Source organism: Sphaeramia orbicularis, chromosome 2 (assembly GCF_902148855.1).
Source record: "Sphaeramia orbicularis chromosome 2, fSphaOr1.1, whole genome shotgun sequence".
Lineage (NCBI taxonomy): Eukaryota > Metazoa > Chordata > Actinopteri > Kurtiformes > Apogonidae > Sphaeramia > Sphaeramia orbicularis.
In genome coordinates, this window is record NC_043958.1 from 28,062,270 (window position 1) to 28,079,520 (window position 17,251).

Below are 17,251 nucleotides of genomic sequence, written 5' to 3' on the forward strand. Positions count from 1 at the left end.
TGTTTGGTTTTGGCGCCACCTGTTGAAAAAATTAGGAATTGCTGATTCACCGGTGAGTCAGCTGAATACTATGAATAATTTCTATAACTGAAAGACATTATCAGGCCTCAGAGCCGGATTATCATATTAGTCAGCACAATATACATACAATATACATACATACAATATACATTACACTAAATAAAGTGATACAAAAACTATAGCAACCACACTTTTTGACAACACATTTCTGCAAATTATACATAGTATGCATTAAATTCTGTTTTCACTGAGCTAAATTTTTCCACCAATATTCATTAATTTTTAAAGACCACCCATTCACCCATTTGGTTTTTGTCATGATGTTGTCATGTTTTAGATTAAAAAAAAAAAAAAAAAAAAAAAAAAAAAGGAAATATGAATTAGTTTAAAAATTCTACATGCAAAAAACAGAATTGTGTTGAATTATTACATCCACACCCAAACTCATACATGTCAGGGTTAAAGCACAAAGCAGAAGGTGATCAGTTTGTTATGCTAAATATGTTCAAAATGATGCCACCTGGTGGTGTTAAAAATGATCATTTCCCAAGCAAAAACCCAGATTGACACCCTGATGTACTACAGGAGTGTTTCTCAAACTTTTTATGGTTGAGTACCCCCTGGGAAAATAAATAAATAAATAAATAAATAAATAAATGATAAGTGAATGCCTCAGGCAAAAAAAAGCCCAGTAAGGACGAGGAGCCCGAGGGGCTATCATGGAAGGACAAGCCCCTGCATGGCATGTACCACTGGCAAATTGAGGAAGTGGCGGATATCAAGAAAACACACCAGTGGCTGGAAAAAGCTGGACTGAAAGACTCATGGCTGCACAAGAACAGGCCCTGAACACCAGAGCAATAAAGACTGGGGTCTACCACACCAGACAGGACCCCAGGTGTACGCTGTGTAGAGAAGCCCCTGAGACAGTCCAACACATCACAGCAGGATGTATGATACTGGCAGGCAAGGCATACATGGAACAGCATAACCAGGAAGTGGGCATAGTGTACAGGAATATCTGTACCGAGTATGGACCGGAGGTCCCAGGGTCCAGATGGGAGACACCCCCGAAGGTGACAGAGAACAAACAAGCCAAGATCCTGTGGGACTTCCAGATCCAGACCGACAAGATAGTGATGGCCAATCAGCCTGACATAGTGGTGGTGGATAAACATCGAAAGACAGCGGTAGTGATAGATGTAGCAATCCCAAGTGATAGCAACATCAGAAAGAAAGAACACGAGAAGCTCGAGAAATACCAAGGGCTGAAAGAGGAGATAGAGAACATGTGGAGTGTGAAGGCAACAGTGGTACCAGTAGTGATTAGGGCACTAGGGGCAGTGACCCCCAAGCTGAGAGGATGGCTCCAGCAGATACCAGGAACAACATCAGAGATCTCTGTCCAAAAGAGCGCAGTCCTAGGAACAGCTAAGATCCTGTGCAGAACCGTCAGGCTCCCAGGGCCTCTGGTAGAGGACCTGAGTCTGAAGGAGACACCGCCCAGATGGGCAAGAAGAAGATTTAAATAAATAAATAAATAAACAAATCAATCAATCAATCAATCAATCAATAAATATTAGCCAAGTAACCAAACTCAGCTTCAGCATTTCTGATTGGAAAAAATTAGGCAAACTTCTTCCTGTGTCAAAGGTGTCTGTTTTTATTTTCAAAACATTGTAAACAAACAACGTATATTTAACTTTAATATATATATATATATATATATATATATATATATATATATATATATATATATATATATATATATATATATATATATATATGAAAAAACACATCTTTATAAGCAAATTATGTATGCAAAACATAAACTGAAAAGTGCCCTCTTTCATTGATAAGAAAAATAAATGAATTGAATCCTTAATGAATGAATTAAGCTTTTATCAACAAAACTAATGACTTAATTACTCAAATAAACTCATTTTGAGTAATGCAAAATAGAATTGTTCTTAAAATGTTACCTAAGCTTAGGGAGGGCCTCCCAGTTTTTAAAAATATTGAAATGAAATAAGGTCAGGAGTGTCAATTTTATCATAGGAGCGTATTTATTGTCTTATATATTTCAGCATTAATTCTCCTTATTTGTTTTGTATTCAGCATGTGATCGAAACATGTCAATATATTTTTGCAAAAACATTTCAAATGCCCCCTGGGCTTCTTCCAAGTACCCCCATTTGAGAAAAACTGTACTAAAATACATATATTATGCTTTAATGGAAGTGAGATCAACAAAGGCTGTTTCAGTGGCTTATTACACTTTGTACACAATGTGTGAACATGGAAACACTGTCATCTTCTACAACACTGATTCACCAGTATAAAAATGAAGTTTTACAAATTAAAGTGGTTGTAGAGACTTGTTATTCTGTTCACTTAATATCATAATTTATGTAAAAACTTACTTTTTCTTCCGTCCTCTCTATTTTGATATAGTAACCTTTTATGAACGTCTACATGAACAGTGAATGAAATTCAGCAAAATTTCACTATCACTATCAGCAGAGATCACTCTCACGATCAATAAATTAAATATAAAGTGCATCTGAAAAGTATTCACAACACTACACTTTATTTTCTTTTTTCGTTTCTTTTTACACTTTCTTGTGTGCCTTATTCCAAAATAGAATCAATTCACTTTTTACTTCAAAATTCTAGACATAATATCTCATAATGACAAACGGAAACAAAATTTGCTTGAAACTTTTGCAAATTTTTTACAGTAAAAAACAAAAATATAACATGTACATAAGTATTCACAGTGGTTGTTTCTTCAGATGTTTCGACCTGTCTGTATAAGGTCTGATCAGTGCATGTCAGAGCACAAACCAAGTCATCAAGTCCAAGGAATTGTCTGCGGACCAGGGACAGGATTATATCGAGGCAGAGATCTGGGGAAGGTTACGGAAATTTCTGCATTTCTGCATCGTTGAAGGTCCCAGTGACCACAGTGGCTTCCATCAGCTGTCAGTAGAAGACGTTTGGAACCACTAGGACTCTTCTTAGAGCTGATGCCCGGTCAGTCTAAGCGATGGCGGTGGTAGAAGGTTTGAATTCTTTGGCCTGAATGCCGAGCGTCATGTTTGGAGGAAACCTCACCTGTCCAACACCGTCCCTACAGAGAAGCAGGTTAGAGGCCATCATGATGACGATGACCTTCTCCAGACAGCTCTGGACCTCAGACTGGGGTGAAGATTCATCTTTGATAATGACCGAATGCAATTCATACAGTTAGAGAAAATAGAACACATTCTCAGAGGATCTTGGGGCAAATTCTTTTCTGTATGGGATCCAGTGTTGATACATTTGAGTAAACTTAAAACTGGGCCTACGCTGCAGCCCTCTTGCATTTGCACTAGTGTTATTTGTCCATGGAAATCATAACATATACTGCATGGCTAAAACAGTGGTGAACCTGTGTATATGATTATTTTTTTCTCTCTCGGTGGGTTGGTGTCCTGTATGTTCTTGGAGTGGGTGGGTGGGGGGTGGGGGGTGGGGAACATTATCTGAAAGAATTTCTGTGATTATGTATCATGTGTATATATGCACCATGTAACACTGATGCTCAATAAATAAAATATAAAAAAGAGAAAGAAATAAAGAGATTTGTATAGCTTGAAAAAAAAAAAATCTTTGAACAGGACAACAAACCTAACCACAGCTCAGATACCAAAGCAGTGTCTTCAGGACGACTGCTCCCCATCCCACTTGATAGAGCTGGAGAAGTTCTGCAAAGAAAATGAGAGAAACCGCCCAAAAATAGGAGCGTCAAGCTTGTAGCATCATACTCAAACAGACTTGAGGCTATAATTTCTGTGTCAACGTATTGAGCAAACACTGTGAATTCGTGCATGCTATATTTTTGGATTTTTTTAATTTTTTAAATTTCATTTTATTCATTTATTTATTTTTGAAATAATGTTTTTATTGGTTTTTTAGATTTTATGAATATGAACAATAGAAAAAAACCACAAATGACAAAACATACAAAAAGAAAATCCCACGCCAAACAAACAAGTGCTGCCATAAATTCAAAAAGTTAGATGAGAGAAAAAATAAACAAATGAAATTTTAAAATAAATGAATAAATAACAATAACAAAATATGCAAATGAAATAAATAACCAAATATTTTTTTAAAAATTGTAATTAATTAGATAAATAAATACATGTTTGTTTGTTTTTTGTTTGTTTCTTAATAAATTGGCAAAAGTTTCAAACTAACTTTGTCACTCTGAGGTATTGTGTAGAAATTTGAGAAATTTGAGGCTGTGACACAGAAAAATGTTTTTGTTTGTTTTGTTATTGTTGTTGTTTTAAGTCCATCACTGTTAATATGTTCTGGATTCTTCCCAGATTAATTTAATCACTGATACCAAATCAAGAAACTCAAAAACTTAATGGATGCATGGCATGAGATGTAAAATCTTTAAATTAGTAAAATTACGTGATATGAGTTTCACTTCCAACATAAAATAGTTGTCTTCAACAACAATATGCAAACCTTTTTTTGTTGATAAATACACAATAAAACATACACTAACAGACATGAATACTATGTTCTATTCTTCCTACATGTGCTTGTAGAGGATGTTTGGTCAGACTTTATGTTCATTATCTTTCCATCTCTGTTTGATTTGGCTTTACTAGGCTGCACATTTACGTCAAATCATATCAATTTTTTCCGTTTAACAGTGTGGCAATTGTTGCTTTTCATTTCAGACACTGCTGTTTGACGTGTTTATGTATTCTGATATTCAGGTCTTTTTATTTCCCAGCAGAAGTGCACAGAAGATGTGGGAGGGTGTGGTTTCGCTCCTGCTCCTCACACTTCTTTCACAGTTCGCTGTCAGTTTGTTCTGCACATCAGTGAGAGCAGTAATAGCTCTCATCCTGCAGCCTCAGACTGTTTGAGAGACCTGGATGGACCCTCCAGCCGGTCTGATGATTCCACAAGTGGTCTAGTGCAGGTGAGTGGGCTTTACAATCCTCATCTAAAACCACTACTGGATAATAGAGGCTAAACCTGAGAGACACAAATTAAACTCTGCTGAGATAAAAACCAGAATGTGCATGTTTTGCTTTGACAAAAACGGATAATTTCAATGCTTTGTTTAGCTCAGCAACACACAGCAGGTTTGCAGCCCTATTAGCATGTGTAAATAGTCATGTCCAGGCTGTGCATACATGAGAGTTCCATTGTTTTGTACTTTGTCGGGAACAATTTTCACCCCTCAGTTGGCAAACACAAAGGCCACAAACTGAGATTCATAACAACCACTGAGCCTCATCCTCCCCCCTCCACATCTCCCCTCCTTTTTTTCTCTTCAATCTGTGCAATCAGTGTAATAAACGCAAGAAAGATCTTCCAGAGAAGTGACAGGGAATATTCATCATTTGTATGATTGGCATTTCCAGCGTAAACTTTAGGTTTTGTTGAACCCATATTGCTTTTGTTGCAGTTCCAAACATTTTTTTTTCTCTATATTTAACTTTTCTTAATTGATTTACCACAATTTATTATGATATTATTTTCTGTATTTTGCTTTTTTTTCAGTGAAAATCAGGTATTTTCTTATATTTCATTCATTGATCATGTGGATGTTCATAAAAGCTCAGATTGAAGTTGAAGGTTATTATATCAAAAACAGAGAAAACTGAAGAAAAGGTGATTTTTTTCACCAAAATCTGTCATTAACCCATAAAGACCCTGCACTACTTTTTTGTCAGTTCCCAAATGAAATTTTCTCTATATCTAACCTTTCTTAAGTGATTTGTCACCATTTATTTATAATAGTATCCTCTGTATTTTGTATTTTATCAGTATAAATCATGTGTTTTCCTGTATTTAACCCTGTAAAGCCTGAATCATTAAATCATTGACAGAAAATTCCAGTTCTTTGAAACCGGAGCCTTTATTGGTCTTTCTGAACAACCCCAACAAATTTCTTTCAAATATCAATTTCCATCATTTTCAATTTTGTGTCATATTTGATACATCGGGTCTCAGTGCTCAAATATTATTTTTGAACAAACAAAAACATAATATAACACAAACATGTAACAAATTGGCAAAGTTCTGCCTCCTGACAATCTTGTAGTGTCACTGGAAAGGCCTAGGGTGAATTCCTCCCCCCGGTGGATTATACACCTTTACATGTATATAATAGTATATAATAATAATAATATATATATATATTAGGTTTTTCAAGAAAAAAAATATCACACTGATCATGTAGAGGGCTTCAAAACTCAATACGATACATTTGGCGTTATAAGGTTAATTTACTGAACATGAAGATGTTCAAAAAAGCCCAGATTGAAGTTGAGGGTTCTTATATCAAAAACAGAGAAAACTGCAGAAAATGTGACTTTTTCAGTAAAATACACCATTAACTGGACATGAAACAAGCATGTCCATTTACTGTCATTGATCCAACTCCATGGATTTTACCAGTGAATCAATGTAGTAGAAGATGTGGGTGTTTCCACGTTCACTCTGGAGCCTCTGAATGTCCAAATGGGTCATATCTGATGACCATGAAAAGATGAATAACTGCATTTTACACCAATTATTTACATGTATTGGTAGAATTAGTGGATCAACAGGTATTAAACATAATAGATCAGTAGATGGTTTTGTTCAGTGAAGGATTTTTGGGTCTTTATGGGTCAACTGAACATAAACCTAGTGTCTCCATCCACTGTCACTGAGCCTCTGAGCGTCCAGATGGGTCATATCTGATGACCATGAAAAGGTGACAAACTACATTTTACACCAATTATTTGCACGTATTAGTAGGTTTAGTGATTCAGAAGTTATTAAACATTTTAGATCAGTAGATGGTTTTGGTCGTCAGCAGTTGTTTGGGTCTTTATGGGTTGATATTTTGTGCGAATAATGTTCAAAAGTCTTAGGCAGCCTTTAACTTAGCTGTAGTTTCAGTGTTGTAACGGATGTGTGTCTTTATTTCTAACAAGAAATATACAGGAAATATGTGTACAATATTTAAACAAACGCAAAAAATAAGTAAGTAAAATCAGTGTTTAGTGCGATCTCCATTTAGATTCAGGAAAACTTTATCTCTCTTGGGTAAACTGTCTGGATGTTTTTTTAAATAATCTTGTTTTAAATTACACACCTTCAAGGTCTTGTATCTTTTTCTCTGTCTGTATAACTTCTATAATATTCCTTTTTTTCTTTTCTGAAAGGCATGACGAAACATGCATTTCTCAGTCTTTATATTAATATGTGTACAACTGGAGGCAATGGCAAATATGTAATCAATGTTAAAAACAAAAGTGCATTACTATTTTAATTATTGTAGAAGCAATATGTGGACAGAGAAAAGGATAAAAGGTCTGATCCAGTGAGGATGAAATAAATTAAATGAAAAGACATAAATTAAATCTAAATCCAAGGACAGGATTAAGCGCGTTAGTCTAAGGTATAACTTTCCTTGTGGTATTCCCTCACCATCATTTTCATCATCATTTCGTTAGTTTAGTTTTATTTCGAGCACATAGAATCATCAGATAACAAAGAACCATACAACTAAGTCAAACAAAATTTTTCGACGCTTGAAAATGAGTGGGAAGAAGTATAACTTATAGACTCCACCCCCTTTTTACAAACTAATAGTTAAATTAATTCCACTTCCTTTGCTTTGTTAACACACTTTTTTTCTATATATTTTTTCACAATAACACAAAGCATCAATACAAACCATTCACATACACTTTATTTAGTCACCTCACACACAAGCAGATTTGCATAATCAACCGTTTTTAATATAAACTATAATATTCACATGCACTTTAAATATTTACTATACAATCATTAATAAATGTGATAATATCTCCTAATCATGATAGTCTGAATTAATTAATTAATTACAATAATATCTTATTTCATTAAATCGATATTTACTCATTCAGATAATGTTCTATATTTTGTTATTATAGTGGATTTATACATCCTTTTAAAATCATCATCAATGATCATCATCATCATCATCATCCCCATCATCATCTCATTCATGTATTTGTATAAAATGAGTGGGTTATAAATAAATAAGTTTACTTTGACCATATTGTGGAAGCAGGAACTTGTCACAGTCTGTGCCGGTGTGGCCGCCGGCTCCTCCCTCTCATTTCATCCATTATCACACCCACCTGTTGTGCGCCGCACAGCTGCAGGGCATCATCATTAAGCTTATTTAAGGCTTGGTCCTGCAGCTGTGCGGCGCTGCTCCATTGTCCTGTTCACCTGCTCCATAACCCAGACGCTCTACTCACTTCTACGGAATCTGACTACAACCCAGGTTTTCTGTTATCCCTTGTTTAAGTTTTCATTTGTGTTAATAAAACCATTTTTCCCCTTCAGCACCATGCATTTGAGTCCACTCATTTCCACCTTTGTGACAGGAACTGTTCTTTCCGTGACATAAGCAGTTTTTTTTTCTGTGATGAGGCATACAAATGGTGAATACTCCAGATATTTCAACAACAATGCATGAACATTTAAGTTTTAGGGAAGTATTATTCATTTCTGAGATTCTTCTGAAAATGTCAGACTAGTAGGATGAACATTTGTCACATGTATAAGGTTGTAGATGTTTCCTGCTCTTTTCCCCTTTCCCCTGGAATCCCATAAAGACCCAAACATTCATCACCAACCAAAACCAAAACCATCCACTGATCTGAACTGTTTAATACTTGTTGATCCTTTAATCCTATCAATACATGTAAATAATTTGTGTAAAATGTAGTTTGTCATCTTCTCATGGTCATCAGATATGACCCATTTGGACGTTCAGAGGCCCTGTAGTGAACGTGGAAACACCGTCATCTTCTACAACATTGATTCACCAGTAAAACCCATGGAGTTGGATCAATGACGGTGGATGGAAATGCTTGTTTCATGTTCAGTTAATGATAGATTTTATGAAAAAGTCACTTCTTCTGTAGTTTTCTCTGTTTTTTAATGTAATGACCCCCAACTTTAACCTGAACTTTTATGAACATCTTCATGATAAGTAAAATAAATATAGGAAAATACCTGATTTATACTGATAAAATACAAACTACAGAAGATAATATTATAATAAATGGCGATTAATCACTTAAGAAAGGTTAGATATAGAGAAAATTAATTTGGGAACTGACACAAATGTAGCGCTGGGCCTTTATGGGTTAATATTGTATAATAGATGTGTTGAGTTTATTATTGTGTCAGCTGCATATCTATTTGTATATCTATTGTTTTTTCCAAGCTGGTCTCTAGGTTTTCATGAGATGGAGACATTATTGATAAGAAAATATTATTTATGTAGGAGAGGAGACATTTTAGGAACATTTAAGAAAAAGACTTTTAGTCTATTTATCAGAGTTTGTGTTTGAGTGTTTCTCTATTTTTTTTATTTTTTTTTTACACAGGTTTTCATGTGGTTGAAGCCCAGTATCTCCTCATCATGAATGTAACCCTTGACTGCACAGCACAGATGCCGTATGGATACCTACCTCGTCTAAAAGGGTTTTACATTGCCACAGAGCTCTTCATTGCTGTGGTGGCCATCGTTGGAAACTTTCTAGTTTGCTTGGCTGTCACCCGGAACAAGAAGCTTCGCACCATCACCAACTATTTCCTAGTGAGGAGCTGCAGATGATTTATGGTTTGGTTTCTGAGATGGGATGAGATGAGATACAATGAGATACAATATGATATGATACGATATGATATGCTATGAGATACGATACGATGACATAAGATACAAATTCCTGTGCATGGGGACGATCGCGAATTCCGAGACTGCCGACAGTTCAGTTAGTGCCAGTAATGTAGGATATAGGTGTTAGAAAAGTCAGTCACAACCTGCCTGATATTTCTATGGGTTGGTTGACCAACCCCCCCCCCCCCCCCCCCCGAGGATGAAATGCATTGAGCAGAAGTAGGGAAGTAAAAACCAGAGGGGGAGTTGATCCCCCCACCCAATAAATCACACCTTGAAGACAACAACTAACATTCAACCATCATGGATTTTCAACATCATCTCCTTAACATCTTTGTCTATATCTCCCAGGCTTTTACAACTTTGAACAAAACTTTTGACATAACTTTCCAAACCCTAAAATTATTTTCCTACAGTTGAGAATCCCGTTGCCAACTGTGACTGTATTTGCTGTTTGTGAAGGTGTCGCTGGCTGTGGCGGACATCCTCGTGGGCTTGGTGGCCATCCCCTGTGCTGTACTGACAAACCTGGGTCAGCCTTACCATGACCTGTCTCTCTGCCTGGTGCTGCTCAGCATCCTGATGGTTCTCACACAGGTACAAATAGTTCTGGACTCAATGCAGATCGAGAACATGATCAGAGGATTTTCACAAATAACTGAGGTAACTGGATTTATTGAGGCAAACGGTGATGGTCTGTAACCACCAGGGCTGTCTTAACACGTGGGCCCCACGAGCATAGGGACCCAGTGCTAATCTGTGTATGTTAACCCTTCAGTGACCCTTGTATCATATATGATACAAACCCACCAAAAGGTGTATAGTTACTTCCCTAATTGCTCATTTAAGATCTTTTTACTTTTTCAATTATTTGAAAATTATATAATTATATAAAAAAAATTTTAATATAGATTTGTTTTATCTTGACCATTATTTTTATGTAGATAATTTTATTTTGCACTAGAATTTCTCAATCATTTTTTGAAGATTTTATAATTTTGTACTGGATTTTTTCCAATAATTTTATAAAGATTATTTTATTTTGTACTAGAATTTCCCTGACATTTTGAAAAGGTTTTATTATTTTGACAGGAATTTTACAGATTTTTAAATTTTTTAAATTTTGTTCTAAAATTTTTCAATCTTTTTTTTTTTTTTAAGATTTTTTTTTTTTTTTTTTTTTTTTTTTTATAATTTTACACTAGAATTTGTACAGAAAAATAATTTCCAACAATTTGAAATCTGTATTTCTGAATGTTGAAATAGCACTCAGAGTGTTCATGTACACAATGGTGACCAACTGTACAGGAGAATATTCTTGGTCAAGACTGGAACTTCTAAAAATTAGCTTCGTAGCACAATGGAGCAGCATGGTTTGAACTGGCTGTCACTTATGTGCATGGAAAATGACATCCTGAAGACCACTGACCTCAAGCCAATAATAATTCCTGTGAGTAGTTGTCGCAAGGGCCCTTGTACACTGCTTTGCCCAGGTGCCCATAATGCTGTTAAGACATAAACACGAAGCCCTGCTGATATATAAGAATCATCAGATAAGCAAAGGAACCCTGAGAGGTGGCGACCACTGACGTATGCTACATATAATATTCAGGTGATTGTTCTTTCTCCTTCCAGAGCTCCATCCTGAGTCTACTGGCTGTTGCAGCAGAGCGTTACATGGCCATCCTTCTTCCCTTCCAGTACCAGCGCATCATGAGCCACAGGAACGCCCAGCTGGCCCTGCTGCTTACCTGGAGCCTGGCCACCGTCTGTGGATGTGTGCCACTCATGGACTGGCATCGACAACCAGAAGGCACAGAGTAAGAGGCTGAGGATGGACGAGTGACAGAGGAGAGGGGAATGAATGGATTAATGAATGACCAAACAGGAAGCAGGCAAAAGAGAGCAAAAAAAAAAAAAAGATGCGGAAAAATATCAGGAAAGAAAAAATATATTCATTGAATGACTGAGAGTGAGTGGGTTAACCCTCAAACACCTGAGAAGACCAAAAGCATCTACTGATTGAAACTGTTTAACCCATAAAGACCCAAACGTCCACCATCAACCAAAAACATCTACTGATCTAAACTGTTGATCCATTTATCCTGTCAGTACATGTTGGTGTAAAATGCAGTTATTCATCTTTTCATGGTCATCAGATATGACCCATTTGGACGTTCAGAGGCTCCGTAGTGAACGTGGAAACACTGTCATCTTCTACAACATTGATTAAAACCCATGGAGTTGGATCTATGACAGTAGATGGACACTCTGGGTTTATGTTCAGTTAATCATACATTTTAATGGAAAAGTCACCTTTTTTTCCCCCAGTTTTCTCTGTTTTGATATAATAACCTTTGAATTTACCCTGAGCTTTTATGAACATCTACAAGATCTATCAATTAAAAACCTAAAATAGGTGATTTTCACAGGAAAAAATGCTAAATTCAGAGGATGATATTATAGTAAATGGTGATAAATCACTCACAAAAGGTTAAAGAGAGAAAAACTCATTTGGGAACTGACACAAAAGTTACACTGGGTCCTTATGGGTTAAGAACTGTTGAACCACTAACTTTATCAATGCAAATAACTACAAATAAAGCACAGCATCTCATCTTTGCCTGGTCACCAGATATGACCCATCTGGACATTTCAGAGGCTCCATAGTGAACATGGAAACACTGTCATCCTCTGAAACACTGATTCACCAGTAAAACCCTTGTAATTTGACAGATGGTATAGGTTGTAAACACTTGTTTTGCCCAAAAAGTCACTTTTATTCATCAGTTTTTTGTTTTTTTTAAATAACAACCTCTGAATTTATGCTGATATTTTATGAACATCTAGAGGATCAGTAAATTAAATATAGGAAAGTACATTATTTTCAGTGATTGTTGCAAAATGCAGAGGATTAAATTGTAATGAATGAAAAAATGGGATAAATCACCCAGGAAAGATTAAATATGGAGAAAAATTAAGTAGCTACAAGAATTTTTTTTAAGGGTTTCTATGTCCAGTCCATAGAAAATGTACTTTAAAATATACAGGTACTGAGTCTCCACACTTTTAGCTCCAAGTACATTTAATGCTTTAAGGCTTTCTCTTTTAAAGCAAAATTTCAATCCAAACATATTTTCCTCGAGCGATATTAGAGAATGCACTAAATTATTTATTGGGAGCTTAGAGTGTGCACACTACTGCATCTTTTGTGAACTTCAGGACTATCAGTAGCTCACCAAAATGAGCTATTGAGAAGGTGCTGTGACATCATCTTCATCATCGTCTTCATCGTCTATGTTAGCAATTTCTTCAAAAGTGTTCTCTGACAATACTACTGGTAGAATTCATTTCAAATTTTATATGTAGCTTTCTTGGGTCATTGTCAAAAAATGTTTTCACACTTTTTAGATTTTTGAATTTTTGACAAATTTTTAAAATATTAATTTGCTTATAATGGGCCATATTTTGATGGTCTATAACATGTAAATGGTTAGAGATATCAATATATTTACTATTGAGCACTGATGGGAAGTCATATATGGACTTTCATTTGGGTCCATGACCTTTGGCCTTCAGTGACCTTGAAGGGTCAAACTCAAGGTCACCAACTTCTACATTTCAACATTCTTCTCTGAAACTACTGGTTGGATTCATTTCAATTTTTTTATGTAGCTTCCTTGGGACAATGTCTACAAAGTTTGTTCACAATTTTGAGAAATTTTGATTTTTGAATTTTAGACAAAGTTTTGAAATATTAAACATTTGCCTTCACTTATTAAGGGCCATATTCAGATGGTTTATAATGTGGAAATGGTTAAAAATATCAATCTAGTTCCTTTTAATCACTGATAGAAGTCATTTATGGATTTTGACTGAATTAGTTGAGTTCTCCTCCGGTGAAAGTACCACCCACTTCTATTGGGAGATTGATCTCCTGCATTAAGACAACCAGACTCTAACATGACAACCTCACAAATTCATGTTGTTATTGGTTCTTGATAGAACATGCCCGTGAAGTACAGGGACATTGGTCCGATTTTTTTGGTCTTGCACATGGATGTGCACTCTTCTACATCTGTTCCTCTTAAACACATGCACAACCCACGGTGAGGCAGCATTTAGCCACTATGGCCCCCACCTGTGGAACAGCCTGCCGGAGAGCCTCAGGACTGCAGAGACTGTTGTTATTTTTAAAAGAAGATTAAAGACACACCTTTTTAATCAGGCTTTTAACTAATTTTTTAAACTCTTCTTGTTCTTATTTTGTTTTATTTATCACTGATACTTTATCTATTCTATTTTATTTATAATCTTACGTATTTTACTCTTGGTACTGTATTTATTTTATTTATTCTCTTAGTCCTATGTTATGCTTTTAGTCTTTAGCTTTTAACGCCAGTGTTTCCTCAGGGGGGTCCTCCACACTGGGAGCGGTGTCTGGTCTGCTAGTGGGGGTACTGTCCTTGGGTCCCTTTGGCCCGGCTGGCTGGGGGTCCTCCCTTCGATGTGGGGGTCCACCTGTCTGTCGGCCTGGGTGCTGGTCCCCCCGATGGCACGGCCTGCGGCTCCTCCCAGTGTGGACGGCCCCAAAGGTGGCGTTTCCTTGATCCTCAGTGCCATGCCATGTCTCCCTGTTGTGTGCGTGTGCGTGTGTGCGTGTGTGCGTGTGTGGGCGTGTGTGTGTGTGTGTGTGTGTGTGTGCATGTCTAGTATGGAGGGTGGGAGGGAGGGGTTTTCTTTGTAATTGTTTTTCTGTTTTTATTGTGTAATTGTTTTTAATTCTGTAAAGCACTTTGTGTTGCATCTGTGCATGAAAAGCACTTTATAAATAAAGGTTGATTGATTGATTGATTGATTGATACAGTATATACAGTCATGGAAAAAATTATTAGACCATCAAAAGTCATCAAAAACAATGGTTATGCAATCAAGTACTAACTCCTGTGTGTATCATGTGACTAAAACAGACAGAAAAGAAAACATGGAATGTCTGAAAGGACTGTTTTTGTCAGTACAATGTCATAGCTATTGATGTAAGAACTGAAGTGATTTTTGGTTATTATCAATGAAACCATGGAAAATGGATAGATATCAGCTCTTAAATGAAATTCTTATGAGTTATTTTTGTTATTATTATATTTGTCCAAACAAATATTCCTTTAGTTGTATCAGGCATTAAAATGAACAAGAAATTGTAGAAAACAAGGGTGGTCTAATAATTTTTTCCACAACTGTAAATCACTGTGGTTATTTCACATCATTTCACTTCATCTATCCAGGGAATGATAGTGAAAATCGTTTTTATACACGATATGGCGAGACATCTATGGAAACATCACTCTTAATATTATGAGATAAATGTCATATATTACATGTCTGGATGGGAGTAGTGTTGGAAAATAGCACTGAAGGAATGACTGTACTAAATGACAAATGGTTGAAGTGACTAGGTTAAAAAATGAGTGGATGGATTCTTTAATACGAGACAAAGGCATGATAAAGTAAAGAAATGTATGAAATGCATTAATGAACAAACTGTATTTGGAAACAGCATCTAAACATAGAGTTGATGAGTGTATGAATGAAATGATGCAGAATAATGGATGAATGAATGGAGATTATATGGAAATAACATGATGGATGAATGAAAAGGTAAATGCATGTAATGACTGACTGAATGGGTCAATGAATGGATGAGGAACAGATGCAGAAATGATGATGGTGCAGATGGAACATGATGATGATGGCACAGACAGATTTTCCTCCTCCGCTGTCGTTGCAGTTACTGTATCTTCACATGCATGGTGGACATGAACTACATGGTCTACTTCAACTTCTTCTGCTGCCTGTTGGTGCCGCTGATCGCCATGTTCATCATCTACGGCCGCATCTTCCTCACGGTGCGCCACCAGCTCAGACGCATCGCCATGGTCAGAGGGGCTCCGGAAGTCACATCACGAGCTGCGGGTAGTGGTGGGACTTCTGGAAGTGGGGTGGAGGACACAGGGAGTCCGGTGGCCGAGGGGGGCAGAGGGGCTGGGACACAAACCAGGGACATCCAGGCGAAATTCAGGTCTGATGGAGAGTCAGGAATTGGGTCACTCATTGAAACTGAAGCAACCACTGTGTTCAGTAAGTCTGGACTCAGGATCAGCTCGGCCGAATTTAGTCCAGAGGGGACCAGCAAGACCAAATGCACTGTGCGCAACCGTCAGGAGATGCGTAAAGCCACCTCGCTCTTCTTACTACTGTTTCTGTTTACCATGTGCTGGATGCCCATCCACATCATCAACAGCATACTGTTTTTCTGCCCACAATGCAACGTGCCCATGTCGCTCACACTCGGAGCCATCTTACTCTCCCACGCCAACTCAGCCCTCAACCCGATCCTTTACGCATACAGGATGGGCTCCTTCAGACGCACCCTGGTGGGGATGTGGAGAGGAATGTGCGGACCTGTGCAAAAAACACAGCGACAGCAGCGAGCACAGTGACAGAGCTGTGGGTCATTTTACTGTCAGTGACAACAAACAAGGACTAGTATTTTAGGAAGACTCAGGTTTTTTTTAAGGTTCAGTGTGAAAGTTACAGTGGCATCTAGTGGTGACGATACAAATTACAACTACCTTCATACCACCCTCCCCCACGGAGGCTGCAAAAACCAGGAAGATACAGTAGGTCCACTGTGGACACTTCCTCTTCTTCATCATCCTTGTCGTCCTCGTCTTCTTCTTCATTGTTGTTGTTTTCTTCTTTATCATCATCACCATCTTTTTTTGCTTGTAATCTTCATCATCATCTTCTTTTTTATCATCTTCATCATTTTCGTCATCTGTCCTCATTCATCTTCTTTATCACCAGCCACATCATCAACAGTTTCATCATCTTCTGTCCTCACTTATCTTCTTCTTCATCACCATCAACTTCATCAACATCTACATGATCAGTAAATTAAATAAAAGAAAATACAAGATTTACACCAAAAAAATGCTAAATCCAGAGGATAATATTATTAAAAAATGGTGATAAATCAGTTAAGAAAGGCAGAAATAGAGAAAAATTCATTTGGAACTGCCACAAAAGTAGCTCTGGGTCTTTATGGGTTAAAAGGTGCTAATCACATAAGCATAGACCTTATGACTCTTCATAGACCTTAACCCTGTAAAGCCTGAACCATTAAATCACTGACAGAAAATTCCAGTTCTTTGTAACTGGAGCCTTTACTGTTCCTTCTGAACGACAAAAACAAATTTTCTCAAATATCAATTTCCATGTTTGAGTTTCAATTTTGTATCATATTTGATACATCGAGTCTCAGTGCTCAAATATTATTTTTGAACAAACAAAAACATAATATAACACAAACATTTCTAACAAATTGGTAATTCCTTTTCAAAATTGGCAAAGTTCTTCCTCCTTCCTCACTAATGACAATCTTGTAGTGTCACTGGAAAGGCCTCTGGTGAATGAATTCCT

The 17,251-nt window shown here is 36.8% G+C and overlaps 1 protein-coding gene across 1 annotated transcript; it reads left to right on the forward strand.

The window, feature by feature from the left end:
* The first annotated feature begins 4,876 nt into the window (after positions 1-4,876).
* Positions 4,877-16,547, forward strand: LOC115433468 (adenosine receptor A2a-like). The gene is made up of 5 exons (XM_030154897.1): positions 4,877-5,011; positions 9,480-9,691; positions 10,235-10,369; positions 11,408-11,592; positions 15,558-16,547. Exons 2-5 carry the CDS (start codon positions 9,515-9,517, stop codon positions 16,267-16,269), a joined length of 1,209 nt encoding a protein of 402 aa, XP_030010757.1. The 5' UTR covers positions 4,877-5,011; positions 9,480-9,514; the 3' UTR covers positions 16,270-16,547.
* The last annotated feature ends 704 nt before the right edge of the window (positions 16,548-17,251 follow it).